The sequence below is a fragment of the Pongo abelii genome, chromosome 21, assembly GCF_028885655.2.
Source record: "Pongo abelii isolate AG06213 chromosome 21, NHGRI_mPonAbe1-v2.0_pri, whole genome shotgun sequence".
NCBI classification, from domain to species: Eukaryota; Metazoa; Chordata; class Mammalia; order Primates; family Hominidae; genus Pongo; species Pongo abelii.
In genome coordinates, this window is record NC_072006.2 from 42097755 (window position 1) to 42118094 (window position 20340).

General features: G+C 53.1%; 1 protein-coding gene across 1 annotated transcript in view; it reads left to right on the forward strand.

The window, feature by feature from the left end:
- Window positions 1-17849, forward strand: part of VSTM2L (V-set and transmembrane domain containing 2 like) — a 42447-nt gene extending 24598 nt beyond the window's left edge. Inside the window, exons 2-4 of the mRNA XM_002830287.3 lie at window positions 4171-4340; window positions 6078-6128; window positions 16471-17849. Coding sequence (XP_002830333.2) covers window positions 4171-4340; window positions 6078-6128; window positions 16471-16743 — 494 coding nt within the window. The 3' untranslated portion in view covers window positions 16744-17849. The remainder of the gene's footprint in view (window positions 1-4170; window positions 4341-6077; window positions 6129-16470) is intronic.
- Window positions 17850-20340: the final 2491 nt, after the last annotated feature.

The window sequence follows — 20340 nt, forward strand, 5'->3', positions numbered from 1 at the left end:
TGAGGCCCTAGATGGCCACTACTGGGGTCCCGGTGGAGAGGTGGCCATGTGGTGGGATCCTCCCCTGTGCTCCTACCCACCCCAGGCTGCCACGCCATGCCAGGGCCCAGGAGGTGTCTATTTGGGGTTAAGAGGGTCTCTCCTGGCTGAACCCGGGCTGCTGAGTTACCCTATACTAGCCCCTGCCCTCTCTGAGCCTTGCCTTCTGCATGAGTAGGAAGAGCTGGTGGACCAGAGTCAGGGTTTTCTGTCAGTTGGCAGGGGCGGGGGGGCCGTGCCTGAGTGGGGATGAACTGGAGATCTGGCCCTTTCCGAGGAGACCCCGGTGGAGCCTCCACCCAAGGGCGGCCCTCTCTGTTCTCCTCCCACTCATGAGACCCACGCACATGGTCTCCCGTGCCCCTGCCTACCACACGTGGTTCCCACCTCACCTGTGTCTGGGAGAAGGAGGCATGCAGTGGCTGAGTCACACTGGCTGGGTCCGAGGGCTGGCTTCAGCCTTTCTTGTTCTGTGTTCTGCATTGAGCAAGTTCCCTGATAGCTCTGGAGCCATTTCCCCACTGGAAGAGGGGAAGTGGAGGCACTCTCTGATTTCCGTGGCTCACGCAGTGGCACCTGGAGAGGCCACAGCCGTGTCCCTCCACTGTTTTTTGACCGGCCAGGGTCACACTGGTGGTCATACCAGATCCAACCAGGGTCCTCACCCGTCTCCTCCTGTTTGCAAAGGCCCCTAGTGCCCTGGTGCTGGGCAGGAGGGATGTGAATCAAGGCAGAATCCGCCATCCTGGGCGAGGGACCAGCAACCCACTAGAATCACCTCTTGGGCTCTTCCCGTGCAGGCTCCTCACTATCTCCTTGTGTTCCGCTCGAGGTGGCAAGTGGGTGTCAGGGAAGACTCCAAGGGCGAGACCTGGCGCAGGACTTTCAGGGCAGGGTCCCCCTAGCTCTGGACCCTGCTCCACCGCTGCCCAGCCAAGGCTGTTTATTCATTCATTCAAAAAGCACTTATTGGCTGGGCGTGGTGGTTTATACCTTACCTGTAATCTCAGCACTTTGGGAGGCCAAGGCGGGGAGATTGCTTGAGCCCAGGAGTTCAAGTCCAGCCTGGGCAAAAAGCAAGACCGTGTCTCTACAAAAAATTTTAAAAACTAGTTGGGCATGGTGGCTCGTGCCTGTAGTTCCAGCTACTCAGGGGGCTGAGGGGAGAGGATTGCTTGTGCCCCGGAGGTCAAGGCTGCTGCAAGCCTTGAATGCACCACTGCACTCCAGCCTAGACAACAGAGCGAGACCCTGTCTCAAAAATAAAATGTATTTTTTGAGCACCTGCTATGTGCCAGGCACTGCTGTAGGAGCTGGGAGGGAAGGCTAACAATAAACATACATAAAATAGGTATATTAACTGTGCTGTCCAATACAGTAGCCATTACCTGCAAGTGGCTATTAACATTTATGTTTACATGAATTAAAATTAAATAAAATTTAAAATTCAGGTCCTCAGTCACATTTCAAGTGCTCAGCAGACACGGGTGACTGCTAGCTACTGTACTAGCTCAGGTACAGAACACCCTCCTCATGGCAGAAAGTCCTGTTGGCCAGTGCTGATGGCATTGGAGAGAAGGGTGGTTTCAAGTGCTGGGTTTAAATGAGGTGGTCAGGGCAGGCCTCCCTAAGGAAGCAGACTTTGAGCAGGGTCCTGTGGCAGGGGAGGGAGGGAACCATGTGAGGGATGGCTGTTCCAGGGGAGTCTGAGGAAAGGGTGCTCCAGGCAGAGGAATCGGCAGGTGCAAAGGTCTTGAGGTGGAATCTCAACGGGGATGCTCGGGGAAGGAGCTGAAAGCAGGCCGCTGTGGCAGGAGTAGGAGCAGGGAGTCAGGCAGAGGCCAACACTGGAGGGGAATGGCCTCCCATGGAAGGTCCTGTCAGCCATCTGGAGTGCAGTGGTGCGTTCAAGGCTTGCTGCAGCCTTGACCTCCTGGGCACGAGCAAACCTCTTAGCTAGGCATGGTGGCTCATACCTATAATCCCAGCACTTTGGGAGGCAGAGGCAGTGAGGACTGTGGCTGTTACTGTGGGTAGGAGGATGCCCTGGGAGAGTGGTGAGTAGAGCAGGGACAGGGACTGATTTATGTTTTGCCAAGGTACGTCTGGCTGCTGTGTGAAAATAGCTTGTTGGGGAGGAAGAGTGGAAGCGGGAGGCCAGTGAGGGTTCCCCACTGTTGCAGGTGAGAGAGGATGGCAGCTTGGCCCTGGGAAGGCAGCAGAGGTGGGGAGAAGGGGCCAGATTCTGGAGGTGTCGGGAGGCAGGACCCACAGGGTTCCTTGAAGACTGAATGTGGGAGGGGAGAGAGGAGGGAGGCAGCCCAGGGTGACTAGTTTCTGGGTTGATCCCCTGGAAGGAGGGGTGGCCCTCACGGTGATGTGGGGGAGGGACCTTCCTTCCAGGCGCCTGCATTGCCTCTTACTTAGTGGGGATAAGAAGGGTCACAGCTTTGAGGTGGGCTACATGTGATGGCACCCCACACCATCCCTCACAAATGTTCAGGAACTCAGACATTTATTCCTATTAAGCAACCAGGCCTTGTTTACAGAACAGCGGCTGGGACCTCCAAGCCTCAGCAAGCGGGGAGCCTCCATGAGCTGCTTTCTAAACCCTTGACCTTGAGGATTAGGGACATCTCACACTTGCTCTCAGCCCAGAAACCCACTGTTCAAGTAGGGCTGCACATGGAAACCCCATGAGCAGAAGAGAAACAGCAGAAGTTTCCAGATGGAGTCGTTTGTCAATTCGCATCACCTTCAGTATCCTGGGGACAGGGGCATGAGAGAGGTGGCCCCAGAGCAGGGGCCTGAATCTAGGATTTCACCTCCTAGCCCAGGACTCCCTCTTCCTCCTTCCCTAAGCTGAGCTGGGGTGGTGAGGACTCCTGGGGCTGGGAATCTGCCTCTCTGGGCCAGGGGACCCTGTTAGGTTGCAGCAGCCAGGAGGGACAGGGTGGGGGCCGGGGGATTGACAGCCACAATGTTCCTGGGTGACCTGCACGTTGCCAGGCGTCTTTCCAGGGCGATAATCTCTCCTGAGAAGAGGAAAGAATTCTAGTTACATCTCAGGACAATATTTGTTTGGGGAGACAGGAGACAGAACATATGGTGGGGAGGGGCGCTGGGCCACATGAAGTGGGGATGTTTTCTCATTTACCTGGTGGGATGGAGGATGACGGATGGGGCAGGGCTCCTGCTGGGCCAGGGGAACAGTCTGCCCTGGGCTGTGGTGGAGAGCTGGGCTCTGCATGGGGCAGGAGGCAGGAGTGGCTTCCACCTCACCCTGGGTGCCCTGAGAGGGTGGAGAATTCTGTACCCATTCCATCCACTGAGCAGCTACTCTGCACCAGCAACTGTCAGCTGCGGGAGCTCTGTGTCCCTGTCCTCCCGGAGCTGCCACAGGCAACAGGGCAGGGCAGGAGGTGGGGGACCTTCTCAGGATCCTTAAGGAGGACCTTTCGGGGAGTGACATTTGAGCTGAGCTTTGCCAGATCTGAAGGAGCCAGCCGGGCAAATAGGGGTGGAGGGAAGGGCATTCCAGAAGGAGAACAGCCGGAGCAAGAGTGAGGCCAGAAAGGGAGGCGTGTCCACAGGACACGGAGGAAGCCAGGGGAATGGGTGCCGATCCCCATACCTGGGGTCACAGGGGAGGGTTCTAAGCAGGAGAGAGGCCACATCTGATTTGGTTTTGCAAAGATGGCGCTGGCTGCTGTACATGGACACTGGAGTAACTCAGGAGGGGAACCAAGCTGGGTTACTGGAAGAACCTGGAAGAGCTGATGGAAGCGGCAGCTCCTCCCTGGCCTTCTTGCTGTCCACATCCAGCCCAGGCCTTCTCTGATCCCTGGCGTGCTCTCCCACAGCGCCCGGCTGCTGGTGTGGCAGCCGACACCTACTCCCTCATCCCCATCTCATGTTGGCTGCTACACACACACTTGGCCTGCCTTGCTGAGCTTCCCGGGTGCCCACCTGAAGCCAGACCACTCCCACCAACAGGCTTGCAGGTCACCCCACCCCCTCCACCCATCCCCCACCGTGCAGGGCCAGCTGCTCCTACGTTCTCCATCTCCCTCACTCACTAGCCCTGTGGTTTCCTGAGCCCCGCCACTCTTCCCCCTGTTTCTTGCACAGCCCTGTTCACAGAGACACCCCATGACATGACAGCACGGACGGGCGAGGACGTGGAGATGGCCTGCTCCTTCCGCGGCAGCGGCTCCCCCTCCTACTCGCTGGAGATCCAGTGGTGGTATGTACGGAGCCACCGGGACTGGACCGACAAGCAGGCGTGGGCCTCAAACCAGGTAATGCCCTTGGGGAGATGCCCAAGCTGGGCTGGGGAAGTCCTGGTCCCTGGGATAGGGGTATTTCTCTGCCCCTCTTCTCCCCTGAGGGATATGGGCTCCAGCACTGTTCTCCACACCACACAGCTGTCTCCCTCCCTTCTTCCTCCTGGGGTGGGGGTTTTAGGTGATCATGGAGGCTTATTTGGGGGAACGGGCAGGAGGCAGAGCTAGGCTGAGCACTTAAAATGGCCACAGCAAGAAGGGTCTTCCAGAGCACAGAGGGCCTCCCTTTGGGGTACAGGTGAGGAAACTGAGGCCAGAGGGACAAGCCGGCTTCAGGTTACAGAGCAAGGTGGGTCTTGTGACTCACTTCCCACCACTTCTCCAGGCCACGTGGGCAGCCTTTTTATAAAGAGCTCTGCAAATGCTGAGTTCATTCACAGGCACACACGCATGCATGCACCAGGCTCCCAGCACACCCTTGGCTGCACATGTGCTCACCCCTCTACACGTGCATGCTCGTATGTACACACCTGTAGAGCAGATGCTGTGGGGGCTCTGCCCCATGCCCGCTGTGCAGCATGCCCTGGGACCAGCCGACTGCCAGCCTCTCTGGCTCTGCTTGAGGGTTTTCTCTGGACACAAGCGCCTGCCGGCCAGCAAGGCAAGCAGGAGGAGCAGGGGACTCAATAAGCAGGAGCATCCCCCACCAATGACCCGCAAAGTTGGAGGATGAATGCCCCAGCTCCCTCACCCTTAGCTGGGATGACCGAAGCATGTTCTTCACTGTTTCCCCGAGTTGCCGGTGGGATGAAGCTCCAATTGCCTACAGTGGTAACTAACCAACAACATACCCCCCGTTATTAACTTTCTTCCCTTTTTGGTTTCACTCACCTTCTCCCCGACTTGTATTTCCCGGGATCACCTCCCAAATAAACTACTTGACCTTTGTCTCAAGGTCAGCTCTTGGAGGAACTCCATCTGAATCATTTGCATCCTTACACATATGTATACACTAATGAACACGCAAACACATAGAGATCTGCCCACCCATTCATATATGAACACATGTATCTGCACACATTCACAAACACGCATTGGCACGCTCATACACTCCCCATGTTCATGAAAGAGTGTCTTACATGTGCCCAAGGGCATATCAAACTCTGTCTTGCTCCTGGGGGTGTCAGCTCCCCAACACTTCCAGCCCTGCCACATGCAGGCTTAGAGGACTCCAGTGGCCAGAGAAAGCCCTTAGGCAAATCATTGCAGGTATCTGCGGTTGGAAGCCTCCAGGGTCAGTTTGCAAAGGTGGGGAATGTGGGCAGGGTTCCCACAGCATCTGCACACACGTTCACATGGGTGACACACCTGAAGGTACAAACACACTCTCAGAGTGACTCAAGGGTACAAACACGCTCCTAGCAACGTACCAAGCCGATGCTTAGATTTCTGCCTGTTCACACTCCCTCCAATATATACCAAAGTACCCTTGTGTATCTAAATGCACAAATGTTGTCAGTTTTCTGCGTACTTCCATTATCTTCTTTTGCTCTGACCTTCCCTCCATCCCCTGAGTGGATACAGAAAGGGACCCCAACTCCAGACTCCATGGCCCCCAAGCCTCATCTGCTGTCATGAGAATCTTAGCAGTTGTCCGTATCCCTATAATGTGTCTCCCCACACTGCCACCCCACCCCCACCCTGTGCTAACACCTTGTCTCTGCTCTCTCTGCCCCTCCCCGCTCCCAACAGCTAAAAGCATCTCAGCAGGAAGACGCAGGGAAGGAGGCAACCAAAATAAGTGTGAGTTTTGATAATGACTTCTCGAAAGGGCTCTAATGGAGGGCACAGCTGTGACTTAAAAAAAAATTGGGGTCCAGTTCAGCAGGGAGCTTGGGCAAGAAGATGGAAGAGAAGAAAAAGAGAAGGGAAAAAAATGGCCCTGCTCTGTTTTTTAAAAGCCAGAGATTTTTCAAGTTCATTCAGTGATGGGCACAAAAAATGACAGGGGAGAGAAGATGCATTTTCTCCTGTTGGGGCCAAGGCTGTGTGCGTCCTAGTGCCTTCATGCTTGTCTCAGCAGCATTCTTTATTTGGGGAACCAACGAGGTCTAATGAGCCTGAGCCAGCTTTTTTTGCCCTATCATGACTGAGTGTTACACCATCTCAGGGTCACTCGGTGATCTGGCCCTGGGGACGGGGTGGGGGCACTCTAGCCAAAGGATTTCAGGACTGGCCAGGCCTTCTTATTTGTTGACTCATTTGTTAATAGCCGTGCTCTATAAGAAGGGCCAAGCATTCACCCATTTTGCAGGTGGGGCAGCTGAGGCTCAGGAGGTCAAGGAATTGCCAGAGGTCACGCCAAGGGTGACTGGTGTTGCTGAGCTACCTGGCTTCAGGGCTCAAGCTCTTTGTCACCGGGCTGTGCTGCAGGCCAGTGCAGCTGGGGCCCAGGGGAGTTCAGGGAGTGATGGCTTTTGTGAAGGAGAGGGCACCCAAAGCCAGTCCTGGGAGAGGCAGGAAAAAGGAGGTGAACCAGGGAGAGAACACGGAGTGGAGGGGACCTGCCCGGGGACACATGTGGCCATGCAATGAGGCAAGGTTTGTGCATGGGGCGTGAGGCCAGCCTGGCAGGAGGCTACACATCTACCAGCAACACACTCAGAAAAGGCAGGTGCCTGTGGGGGCATGAATGTGCGTGTGTGCGTGCATGCTCGTGTGTGTTTGTGTGTGCTCGCATGCGCATGGCGGGGAAACCTTTCTAAATTCAGCCTTTTTTGCTTGATTCTTCCACAACTTTTCAAGGACTTGTAGGGGAGCTCAGGACCCCAAGGCCAATTTGACAGGGATGAACAGAGGAGCCGCATCCCCAAACCGAGGTCACCATGTGGAGAGTGGGCACAGGGAGTCATTGGGGTGCCATATTGGGCATCAGAGGTGGCATCGTGGAGGCAGAGAGGCCAGGGAGGAGGCTTCTGCAGCCCCTTCAGGCGGGAGGGGGTGGGCAAGAGAGCAAGGACCTTCAAAGCATCATTTGTGCTGTCTGGCCCAGGGCACAGTTGGGGTCTGAAAATTCAAGCCATTTTCATCCAGCTCAGGGTGGCTGTGGGTCCACCCCCAACCCTCTGCCAAGGGCGCATCCATATCCAACGCCCCGTTTCTGGCCCGAACACCCATCCGTGAAGCCCAGGCAGGTAGATCTGTGTGCATATTAATACCCCGTTCATCACAACCCTTTCTCCTATAATTTTGCCTGGGGTTTAAGGAGCGGCTCTGGCAAAGGAGAGAGTAATCTAATTGATTTAGAGGATTAGAATTCCAGGCTGCTGGGTCCCACATGAGGGAAATGCGACGATGCTAATTAGTTAAATAAAATAAATGTGCTCAGCATGAATGTGCAATTACCCCCAGCCCCCCACCCCCAGCCCCTGCAATTCCTGCACCAGCTGGGCCTCCGAGGGTCTGGTTAGGAAATGCACAAACAGGCATGGGCCAAGCTCCTCATGCAGACAGCGCCACAAGAAAAACCATTCCTAATACACAGGTACTCCCTGGATTCCTGCAGTCTGAGGAGGTGGCCCAGACTTTTCTCTGTGGCCTTCAGAACTCTGCACGATTGCTCTGCGCACCCTCCAGCCTCACCTCCTCTTGCCTGACCTCACTCCCCTTCCCCTCCCAACCCTGGCAGCCTTTCCACCTTCCCATTCCTTCCCACCTCCAAGCCTTTGCACAGGCTGGTCCGCCTGCCTGCAAAGCTGTTCCTCTCTCTCTTCCCACAGAGCTCAGCTCGGGGAAGCGTGCCTTGAACTTGTGACCCAGCTGGCACCCCTCCCATTTCCCTACTGGCTGTATTTCTGGTTGTCATTATCCACTTGTGTGAGTTTTTGTTTCATGACTGTCTCCTCCAGAGATGAGGGGCGCTGGGACTGAGCCTGCCTGACTCACTGTTGCATTTCCAGAGTCTAGCACAGAGCCTGGCATGGTGTAGTAGGTACCCAATAAATACTTGTTGAATAACTATCACACACACAGACATACGCCCAGGCCAATGTGTGTGTGAACCCATACACAGATTTTTTTTTTTTTTTTTGAGATGGAGTTTCACTGTTGTCACCCAGGCTGGAGTACAGTGGCGCGATCTCGGCTCACTGCAACCTCCGCCTCCTGAGTTCGAGAAATTCTCCTGCTTCAGCTTCCCCAGTAGCTGGGACCACAGGAGCATGCCACCATGCCTGGCTAATTTTTTTTTTTGTATTTTTAGTAGAGACAGGGTTTCACCATGTTGACTGGTCTCGAACTGACCTCAGGTGATCCTCCTGCCTCAGCATCCCAAGCTGTTGGGATTACAGGCATGAGGCACCGTGCCCGGCCAGATGTTTGTATGTAGACATGCCACCACAGGGTGGATCCCATGTCTGTTCACGTATGCATACCGGTGACATGATATGAATGAGTGAAAGAGCTCCTGTGGGGGCCCGGGGAACAGCTGAGCCAGGCCCGCTGTCTACAGGGAACAGCTGAGCCAGGCAGGGACCTAGGCCCTATATTCCTGTGACTTCTAAAAATCCCGATTTTAGTGGAATATCTCCTGAGTTTCAACTATTGGGACCTAATTACATCTTTTGAAAAACACTGTCTAAGCCAAATAGTGCAGTCTACAGGCTGGTGGAATCCCAGAATCTCATAGGGAGATCATTTACATGGGAGGACAGGCATCTGTGATCAAATAATAATGGTCCAAGGTTGAGGGTAAGAAAGTGCTGTCAGCTTCGAGGGCCTTGGTGTGGGGAGGGCTTTGTGAACCTGCCAGGGTGGCCTGTTGGCCTTGTAAAGATTCAGACTCTGAGAGTGAGCTGTGCTGACTGCCGGGTGGGGACTGTGAGGACACAGTGGGGCCAGCACTTAGCGTCCCAGGAGCTGAGTCCTGGTTCCAGCTCTGCCACCTCCTCAATTCTCCCTTTTCCTCAGTTAGCTGTTGTTGAAGGCATATATGAAAACGCTTTGGAAACTGTAAAGTGCCATGGATTAGGCTATGTGAATGACAGCAGTTCCTGGGGTGGAAACTTGTTAACATGAATTTGTGACTCATAAAACTCCTATTCCTAGCAAGAAGCAGCACGTGGGCAAGGGAATAAAAAAAAAAAAATTCAAATGCTGGGCACAGTGCACACCTGTAATCCCAGCACTTTGGGAAGCCAAGGTGGGCGGATCATCTGAGGTCAGGAGTTCGTGACCTGCCTGGCCAACACAGTGAAATCCCGTCTGTACTAAAAATACAAAAATTAGCCAGGTGTGGTGGTGCACCCCTGCAGCCCCAGATACTTGGGAGGCTGAGATAGGAAAATTGCTTGAACCCACGAGGCGGAGGCTGCAGTGAGCCGAGATCGCACCACTGCTCTCATAAGGAGATCATTTATGTGGGAGGACAGGCATCTGTAATAAAATAATAATGATAATAATAATATAGCAGCTAACATTTATTGAGTGCTTACCATATGTTAGGAGCCATGACGAGCACTTTATATGAATTATCTCATTTAACTTGGGCCCAGGGAAGGACCCTGGCCTAAAAATATCTCCCTTGGTAGCTTGCATCTGCTAAGGATTCCACCATTAAGTGGAATCATTTCCATGGCTCAGGCAAACATTTCTGCTTATTGGCCATTTTCAAGTTCTGGAAGTTTTTCTTTCGATCTCACTAAAGTCCTTTGTGCTAGAATTGAGGTTAATTTTCCCCTTAACCAGTTTTGCAAACAGAGATAGTCCACAACTTCCTAATTTTAGACGAGGTGAAATTCTCCACACATACCGTCCTTCCTGTGGGACTTCATCACTGTAAATGGCTCGTGGTTGGAAGCTGAGTTAAACCAAGATGACTCTGGAAAGACCACGGTCTCACACATACACACTCGCTGCCCTCTGGGTGCTCCCAGTCCAATGTGGGAGATGGGTGTTAATCCAATAATCATGCATGATAAAAAATACAATTACAACTGTGACCAAATGAGGAGAGCTGCCATAACGGGGGATCTTATCTAGCCTGGGGTGCCAGGAGGGCTTCCTGGAGGAGGTACTATTTGAAGTGAGCACTGAGGTGTGGCGGATTTGACAAGGGGTGGGGAACTTGGCTGGGTGTGTGCGCTGGAGGAATTGCTAGTGGCCGATGAGGCTGAGAGGCAGGCTGGGAAGAGACCTCAAAGGGCCTTGTCAGCCACCATGGGGACCATCGAAGAGTTTAAGTTGGGGGCATTTTGAAAAAATTGGTCTGGCTGTCATGGAAGAAGAGGCTGGAAGGTTGTGCAGATCTGGGAGGAGGCTGGGGTGATGGCCCGGATGGGAGAAGCCCTGGACCTTGCTTTTGCCAGTGCTGGGGGATGTGGATTCTGGAGAGAAGGGGAAGGGGTCCAATGGTGTTTAGAGGAGGTCAGTGGGTTCAGGGGTGGAGTGTGCGGACTGCGGAAAGAAAACAGAAATGGTGATTGCAGAGTTTGGCTACAGTAGTAAGGCCTTCTGGGGCCCAGGTCTGGGGAGACCCTGAGTTGGGTTCTGAACATGCTGAGGGGCCAGCGAAGTGCCGGGTGGAGCTGATAGAGGCTGATTGCAGGGCCCAGCCTGGGGCAGGAGCCATCTGACCCCTATTCCTCACTCCAGCACCTTCCCTGGGGCCTCCACCTCTGCCAGGAGGCCACGTGAAGGCAAGGGTTGGCATCGCGAGTACAAATCCATTCTTCTGGCGTGGCTGGAAGACGATCCCAGCCTGCCCAATGTGAGCTGGCCTCGGGGTATCCCTGCAGTGCCTGGAAAAGCCTGAGCCATGGGGCGAGCAGGGAGGAGGCTGAACTTGGCCCTGGCCGGGGTTCGGCCTTGTCTCTTTCAGCGTAATTAGGTGCTTAATTGCACTGCTAAGGCCTGTCGATGCCTGTGCAGAGGTGATTATGATTTACAGCCGGGTTGCCATGCGGGGGTCTCCTTTCTTCGTGGGCTCTCCAGTCGCCTTGGAGGGCTGGGCTGAAGGGCTTTCTGCATAATGTGTGGTGGATGAAATCCAACGGGCTGTTCCTGGAGTGGGATATTGGGCCTCCTCCTGTGGGAGAGGCCTCTGATGAGGTTTGGAGCTGGGTTTCCCCAAGACTTGGAGGGTTGGGGGCCCCGGAAAGACACGAGAAGACAGACCTGTAGTTTACTGTTCAGAAGGCTCCCAGAGGGGTGGGTAAGGTGTGGCCTCTGTCACCAGCTGGGTGGCCTTGAGAAAGTCGCTTCACCTCTCTGAGTCTCAGTTTCTTTGCCCGCATCATAGGGCTATTGTGAGGTTTAAATAAAATTGATGAAGCGTGGCTGGGCGCAGTGGCTCACACCTAGAATCCCAGCACTTTGGGAGGCTGAGGCAGGAGGATTGCTTGAGCCCAGGAGTTCAAGACCAGCCTTGGCAACATAGTGAGACCCCATCTTCACAAAAAGATACAAAAATTGGCCAGGAGTGGTGGTGCACACCTGTGGCCCCAGCTACTCAGGAGGTCGGAGGGGGTGCTGAAGTGGGAGGATTGCTTGAGCCCAGGAGGTTGAGGCTGCAGTGAGCCATGATCACGCCACTGCACTCCAGCCTAAGGTGACAGAACAAGACCCTGTCTCAAAAAAAAGAAAGAAAGATTGATGAAACTTATCACATCATCTCACAGTGATCAGGCACTTCATAAACATTAGCCACTGGCACTACTGTTGCTGTTATTATTTTTGTTAAAAATATCTTATTTGCCTTCTCCAGATTGTGCTTAGAGGCATGGACCACAGGGACTGGGAGGGAGTCGTGTCTGACGTGTGTCCTCGCCCTTCGTCCTGTTGGAAGTTCACTCGCTGAGTTGCTTGATTATGGGTTAGGGGTCTAAGTTATCCCTTAGACTGTCAGCTCGTGCCAGCATTACTGGAATCTGTCTGGCTCATTGTGGTAGGCACTCGCTAAATGCTTGTTGAATGAATGGACAAATTTAGCCCAAGAAAACCGAGGCCAGAGTGCTGGTGACTTGTCAGGGTCAGCGCCTGGCCTCCCATCACTCCCTGCAGTGCTCCCTGCCCTCCTCCTCTCTGAGAGAGGAAGAGCTCGTGCTCCTGAAGGCCACATCTGTCTGTTGGCAGAGGGGGTGACAGGGGGGAGGGAGCTGGCTCCCTGGGGAGCCATCCAGGCCTTCATGGCCCCATCTGGGGGATGGGAGCGGGTGGGCCGAGGGCTGGGCCTCGCTTGGTGCTCCCTCCCTAGAAGCGAGTGCTCCCAGCACTTTGCATTATTACTCCATTAGCGCCTTGTAGAGTTGACAAATGAAAGATAATTAATATCCGTGAGGGAAGCAGATGTTGAGGTAATTCGCTCCCGCTGCACATTTGCAACAGCATCTCCTAACTCGCCAGAGAGAGCACACAGGACCGCAGGGCAGAGGTGATGGAGTCAGAGGGACAGGGTGGGCTCCAGCAGGGCCTGGCACTAGGGAGGGGGCACCCTCACAGCCAGAGGGGCAGCTGGGAGGGTTTCCCACTGCTTGCCATGGGGAAGTCCTGCCTGGGTCCCACCTCCGTGCCTCTGCTGAAGGCTTTCCCTCCATATAGGGGACGATGGGTAGCCGGGAAGGCTCAGCATGAGGGAGGAAGATCAGGCTCCCTGCTGCTGGACACTCTCTTCTTCCCTTCCCTGTGGCCCTGCCAGCACCGGTGGCCCTCGGTGAGCCTGTCACACCACTGAAAGGGTGAGAGCGCATGGAGCCTGTTCCCAGTTCCGCCACTCACTGACTCCATGCCTCTGGGCGAGTCACTTCTTTTGGAGCCTCAGTTTCACCATCTGCAAAGTGGATATCGTTATGTGTATTCACCCTGCTATAAAGAACTACCAGAGACTGGGTAATTCACAAAGAAAAGAGGTTAAATTTAAATTGACTCAACGTTCTGCATGGCTGGGGAGGCCTCAGAAAATTTACAATCATGGTGTAAGGCTAAAGGGAAGCAAGGCATGTCTTACATGGTGGCAGGAGAAGAGTGAACGAAGGGGAAACTGCTACTTTTAAACCATGAGGTCTTGTGAGAACTCACTCACTATCACGAGAACAGCATGGAGAAAACTGTCCTCATGATCTAGTCACCTCCGACCAGGCCCCGCCCTCAACACTTGGGGATTACAATTTGAGATGAGATTTGGGTGGGGACACAGAGCCAAACCATATCATCATGTGCATGTGACTTAAAATTAGAAAGCATGACATCTGAGTACCACTTCAGTTGGAGAAAGAAGGTCTTGGGTTGGGTCCATTCATTCAACAAATGTTAATGATTATTTATGGAGTGCTAGGCTCTGTGATAACCACTCACAGGGACAAAATAAATATTGTCCCTGCTCTCATGGGGGGTACGGTTTAGCCAGGGAGAGAACCCAAAATCAAGTCAACAGACAAATACACGATTCAAAATAAGAAGACTGCTATGCAGGAAATAGGAGGGAGTGGGGACAGGGGGTCAATTTCTTGGAGGAGGTGACATTTAGCATGAATGGGAACCAAGCAGGTGAAGATGAACAGGGAACCCCACCCAGGCAGAGGGCCCAGTATGCGCAAAGGCCGTGAGGTCAGCAAGAGTTTCCCATTGGGGCGTTGATGAAAGAGGCCTCCCCAGGGCAGATTGGTAAGACAATTAGAAGTCACACATGTGAGTGCCCAGCACTGGCTCAGAAACATCTGCAGGCTGCATGCAGAGGGCGTGCTTTCTCATCCTGGCCCCCTCACTGCAGGGGTGACCAGCAGGGGCATCCCACCTGGAGCCAGAAGCTGGGATTCCCTCTCTAGGAGCTGGGGCTTGGCAGGAACAGGCCAGCTCATTGTCCCTCCAGAAGAGATGGACCAGTAGTCTACAGGTCTGAGGCCCACTCACCTGAGCCTACAAAGCTGTCTGAGAAGGGGTTAGTGGCTGGCAGTTGAGAACTGATCTCCGCTGTTCTGTCCAGGCAGGACAGGGGCTGCAGGCGGGGTTTTTTTTTTTTTTTTTCCTAAGAAGAAGGGGCCAGGAAAGGAAAGAAGCCCCCTCCCACCACCACCACCCCTCTCCATAGGCCCAACTCCTTTTTTTTTTTAATCTTTTGAGTTATAGTCTCAGTAAAAGTTTCAAAAATAGGTCATTAAGTCTCCTGTACCCATCAGCCAGCTTCCCCAGTGGTGTATCTTATGTAACTGTCCATCTGCTTTTTCTTTTTTAATTGAAAAAACACCCACAGCAACTTTATATTCAGGGCAGATTTATTCATGAGAGCTTTAATCTGGAAATCACACAAATGTCCATCGATGGGTGATCACATAAACAAATTGTGCAGTATGCATGCGATGGAATACTATACAGCAATGAAAAAGAACAAATGGATGGCCGGGCATGGTGGCTCACACCTATAATCCTGGCACTTCGGGAGGCTGAGATGGGTTGATCACTTGAGGCTAGGAGTTCGGGACCAGCCTGGCCAACAAGGCAAAACCCCGTTTCTACTAAAAATACAAAAATTAGCTGAGCATGGTGGCAGGTGCCTGTAATCCCAGCTACTGGGGAGGCTGAGGCATGAGAACTGCTTGAACCCAGGAGGTGGAGGTTGCAGTGAGCTAAGATCGTGCCACTGCACTCCAGCCTGGGTAACAGAGACTCTGTCTCAAACAAACAAACAAAAAGATACAGGCAGCAACATGGAGAAATCTCACCGATAACAGGTTGTGTCGAAAAAGCCAGGCACAGGAAAGAAGCCACACATACAAGAGTTCCAAAACAGAAAAAAACAAATCTGTGGTGACAGAAGTCAGTCAGAAAGCGGGGGACCCCAGTGGGGGGAGTATTGCTGAGTGAAGGGTGTGCTCTATGGGGTCACGAATGTTCCATGCTTTGCTCTGGACGGTGGTTACACAGGTGTACACACAGGAAACATTTCCTCAGGCTGTGTGCACTTTACATAAGTGATACTCCCATTTTAAAATAGAAATGTAAAAACCCAACCAAATAAAACAAAAAGTCAAAGTATAAAGACGAATATAACAAACATCCTTGCTCCCCCCAAGTGGAATGAATAGTTATTAGCATCCTGATATATTTGTCGTCCGCCTTTATATTGTTTTGTTTTGGTTTTTATTATGTTATGTTATTTTATTTATTTATTTTTTTGAGACGGAGTCTTGTGCTGTCGCCCAGGCTGGAGTGCAGTGGTACGATCTCAGCTCACTGCAACCTCCGCCTCCTGGGTTGTTCAAGGGATTTTCATGCCTCAGCCTCACAAGCAGCTGGGATTACAGGCATGCACCACCACACCCCCGGCTAGTTTTTGTATTTATAGTAGAGACGGAGTTTCCCCATGTTGCCCAGGCAACATGCCCAGGTCTCAAACTCCTGACTTCAAGTGATCCACCTGCCTCGGCCTCCCAAAGTGCTGGGATTCCAGGCATGAGCCACCGCACTTGGCCTGGTTTGGTTTTTAAAAGACCGGTCTCACTCTGTCACCTAGGCTGGAGTGCAGGGGTGTGATCACGGCTCACTGCAAGCCTCAAACTCCTGGGCTCAAACAGTCCTTGCACCTCTGCCTCCTGAGTTGCTGGGACTGCAGGCACCTCTATTATTTTTTTTTTAGGAAATGTAAATTTTAAGACTAAACGAAGACTTTGCTTTGTAGTCTACACCAGGTCCACTTCCTCCCCTGTGTTCTGCCCCAGAGTCCACCACTGCTGTGAGGAGGCCCCGGTGTTCCCTCCTGTCTATTTTAAACTTCCACACCCGGAAGACCCCAAAACCAGTATAGATTAGGTTTCTGTGTTTGTTTACATAAATGCGCAGCAGTGAGAGCTTTCCCTCTGCTGTTTGCCACTGAGCTGACTTACCTAGTTCTAGCTCCGTCTTTCAGACCACTCTGCAGTGCTTCATGCAGGGAACCGGCCACTGCTTAGTTATGCGGTCTGTTGGTGGACATGGCAGTTGCTTTTACTTTTTTGCTATTTAACTCACTCTTCTGCAAACCTCGGTGGGCCCTTGTGGGAGTGTTTCTGGGGCTCCCGCCCTAGCATGCGATCCTGGGACCCGCCCCCGCCCCCGCACTCTTCTTCTTCCCCGCTGTCACTGGATGGACAGGTCACGGTCTCTCTGTCACCCCCAGGTGGTCAAGGTGGTGGGCAGCAACATCTCCCACAAGCTGCGCCTGTCCCGGGTGAAGCCCACGGACGAAGGCACCTACGAGTGCCGCGTCATCGACTTCAGCGACGGCAAGGCCCGGCACCACAAGGTCAAGGCCTACCTGCGGGTGCAGCCGGGGGAGAACTCCGTCTTGCACCTGCCCGAAGCCCCTCCCGCCGCGCCCGCCCCGCCGCCCCCCAAGCCAGGCAAGGAGCTGAGGAAGCGCTCGGTGGACCAGGAGGCCTGCAGCCTCTAGACTGATGCCCCTGCCCCTGCCCACCCGCCCCCACGCTGTACAGAGTGCATGAGGAGCCGCCGGACCACCGGGGACGGACTGCCTGCGTCCAGCCGCGCCCCATCCCCGAGGCCGCCTGTGGCCACCATGTCGGCCCTCTTTCCACCACCCCTTGCTCAGCATGTAAGCCCCACCCACCCCTGCCCTTTCAGACCCCTGCGGTGACCTGGCTCGGAGAAGGTGGCCCTGGGCACCAAGGGGCCAACCGCCCTGAACACTGGGGCGGGGACCATACTGGGGCCCGGGGCCACCCCCTTCCTGTCACCAGCTTCTGTGGAGTCCAGTGTTTTGCTTTGCTTGCTTGTCCCCCATTCTGTCCTGAGCCGGGGCCCCCCAGCCTCACCTCCCTCCTCCTACCATCCTTCACTTGGACCTGGGGGTGTGGACAGTGACCCCTCCCTGAATATGGACTTGAATCTTCTGAGCAGAACTAGGGCCTCTCCCCTGGTGAAGACCCAGGGAACCCAGGAGGGCCCTTCTGGGGCGATGGCTCTGCAGGGTCACTCATGGAGGCCTAGGGGAACAGCGAGATGCCCCACCACCTCCTGGCGGGTCCTTCCTGTTCAGCTCCCTGCGCGACCCTCCAGGGATGCAGGAGATCCAGGATTCTCTGCCCTGTCACACGGCGAGTCAGAAGGGAGGGGCCTTCCCCTCGGACCCATGACCCCAGGCAGAGTTTTGCACCAGCAGGACCCCTTTGAGGGTCTTCAAGGCACTCCCAGGAGTCTCCCTCTGCCAGCCGCCAGTGCCCCAGCTCCCTCTTGGGTTCTGTGCCAAGTCCACCCCAGGGCCTGGAGCTGTTGGGATCCAAGGGCCCCCTGGTACTTTATTCCCTCACGATTCCCGATCAGGGGCACACCTGCCCCCTGGTTATTTGTAAATATTTCTATTGGACCCAATTCCCCTCGGAATTGGCTCGCACCTCTGGCTGCTGCAGCTCAGTGATGACGTGAGGGAGGTGGGAGAGGCCGAGGGCTTTGCCTAGGGGTGGGTTGCCCTATATACATGATCCAGTCCATGACTACCAGCCAACCTGAATAAAGTGGTTTTAAAAAAAACCTCTGGGCAGTGTCTTTCTGGGGCATTTGTGCCTGGGGGCGGTGTGTGGGGTGGAGGCGGGAGAGCAGGTGGCTAGCTCACACACACGCCTCACTCAGCATCCTTCTCCTGCTTTGCACCCCAAGCAGCGCCTGGCTTCGCAGTGCAGAGCATAGGACCAGTGCAGGCAGAGGGAGAGGGTGGGAGACAACCAGCTTTTGTTCAGCTCCAATCTTGTTACCAGGCACTCGAATTATTCTTTGCTTCTGAGATAATCACCCACAGAGAAGACTGCATAAAACATGTTTACACAGTTTTGTAAATAATGTAAAGCAAATACTTGTGTAGCCACTACCTACCAAACATAGCACCCCAAAAGAGAACCTCCCCAAGCCTGATGTGTCATCTCCATCTATCCCTTCTCCTCCCTCTTAGAGGCAGCCACTGTCCCCACGGTTAAGATAATCTCGTTCTTTTTTTTTTTTTGAGACGGAGTTTCGCTCTGCCTCCCAAGCTGGAGTGCAGTGGTGCAATCTCGGTTCACTGCAACCTCCATCTCCCGGGTTCAAGTGAGTCTCCTGCCTCAGCCTCCCGAGTAGCTGGAACTATAGGCATGTGCCATCACACCTGGCTAATTTTTTGTATTTTTATTAGAGCCAGGGTTTCCCCATGTTAGCCAGGATGGTCTCGATCTCCTGACCTCGTGATCTGCCAGCCTCAGCCTCCCAAAGTGCTGGGATTACAGGCGTGAGCCACTGTGCCCGGCAGTTTTTTTTTTTTTTTTTGTATTTTTAGTAGAACCAGGGTTTCGCCATGTTGGTCAGGCTGGTCTCAAACTCCTGACCTCAAATGATTCACCTGCCTCGGCCTCCCAAAGTGCTGGGATTACAGATGTGAGCCACTGTGCCCAGCTGATAATCCCATTCTTAATGTCCTTTTTGTAGTCTTACTACCTATGTGTATGTCATTGTATTTATTTTTTATTTTAAGTTCCGGGGTGCATGTGCAGATGTGTTATATAGGCGTGTTATATAGGCGTGTTATATAGGCGTGTTATATAGGCGTGTGTTATATAGGCGTGTTATATAGGCGTGTTATATAGGCGTGTTATATAGGCGTGTTAGATAGGCGTGTGTTATATAGGCGTGTTATATAGGCGTGTTATATAGGCGTGTTAGATAGGCGTGTTAGATAGGCGTGTTATATAGGTGTGTTATATAGGTGTGTTATATAGGTATGTTATATAGGCGTGTTATATAGGCGTGTTATATAGGTGTTATATAGGCGTGTTATATAGGCGTGTTATATAGGCGTGTTATATAGGCGTGTTATATAGGTGTGTTATATAGGCGTGTTATATAGGCGTGTTATATAGGTGTGTTATATAGGCGTGTTATATAGGCGTGTTATATAGGTATGTTAGATAGGTGTCTTATATAGGTATGTTATATAGGTATGTTATATAGGCGTGTTATATAGGTGTGTTATATAGGTGTTATATAGGTGCCATGGTGGCTTACTGCACCTATCAACCCATCACCTAGGTATTAAGCTTGGCACGCATTAGCTGTTTTCCTACTGCTTTCCCCCTCCTCCGCCCTCCCCCATGTACGTCATTTGAAACAACGTGTGTGAGTTTCCTCCATTGTCTGACCTGCATATGCACAGAATCATACTGTATTTCTCATGTCTTATATTTGTGAGATTCATCTATGTTGCTGCATGTGTCTGTAATTTGTTCACCTTTATTGCTGTATAATATTTCACTGTATGACTATCTCACCATCTATCAACTTACTTATCCATTGTATTGCTGACAAGAATTGGAGTGTGTTCCCGACTGGGTACTATGACTTACCAACAACACTGCTGTGAGCACACTGGTCCGGATCTCCTGGTGCACATGAGCCTGAGATTCTCCTAGTGGATTTATTAGGTCAGAGGCTTAGGCACTTTACTTTGGGATCTCATTTTCTCTTATGAGGTATCAACAACCCCTTATTCCAGTTGAGGAAACAGGCTCGGAGAGGTTAAGTAGCTTGCCAAAAGTCACAGAGTTGTTGAACTCAGACCTCCCTTAGCCGTAAAGTCAGTTTGTCTTGTTTCTGCCAGGTCTGGACCACCTCCCCGGTCCCTGCCATCCCATACTACACCCTGGGCTCTTGACTCCCCTTGGCTTATTCCAGTAGCGGGTCCCACCCACTACAGTCCTGCTGAGAATCTGCCTGAGGATGTGTCCACCTGGGGCTCTCAGGTCAAGCCCTCATAGCCAGAATAGCCATCTGGTCCTTGCTCTGCAACTGCAGAAACCACAGGCACCCCTTGGAGATCGGGAACTGTTGAAATGATGATTGACATTGGCCCTGGGCCCCGTGTCCCGGCCCTGTGCTGATCACCACAGTAGCCCTGAAGCAGGCCTTGCATCCTCTGTCTTCAGATGAGGACAATGAGGTTCAGAGAAGGGTGGGCTGGAGAACAGATGGATAGATAGATGATGGATGGATGAGGACATGAAAAATA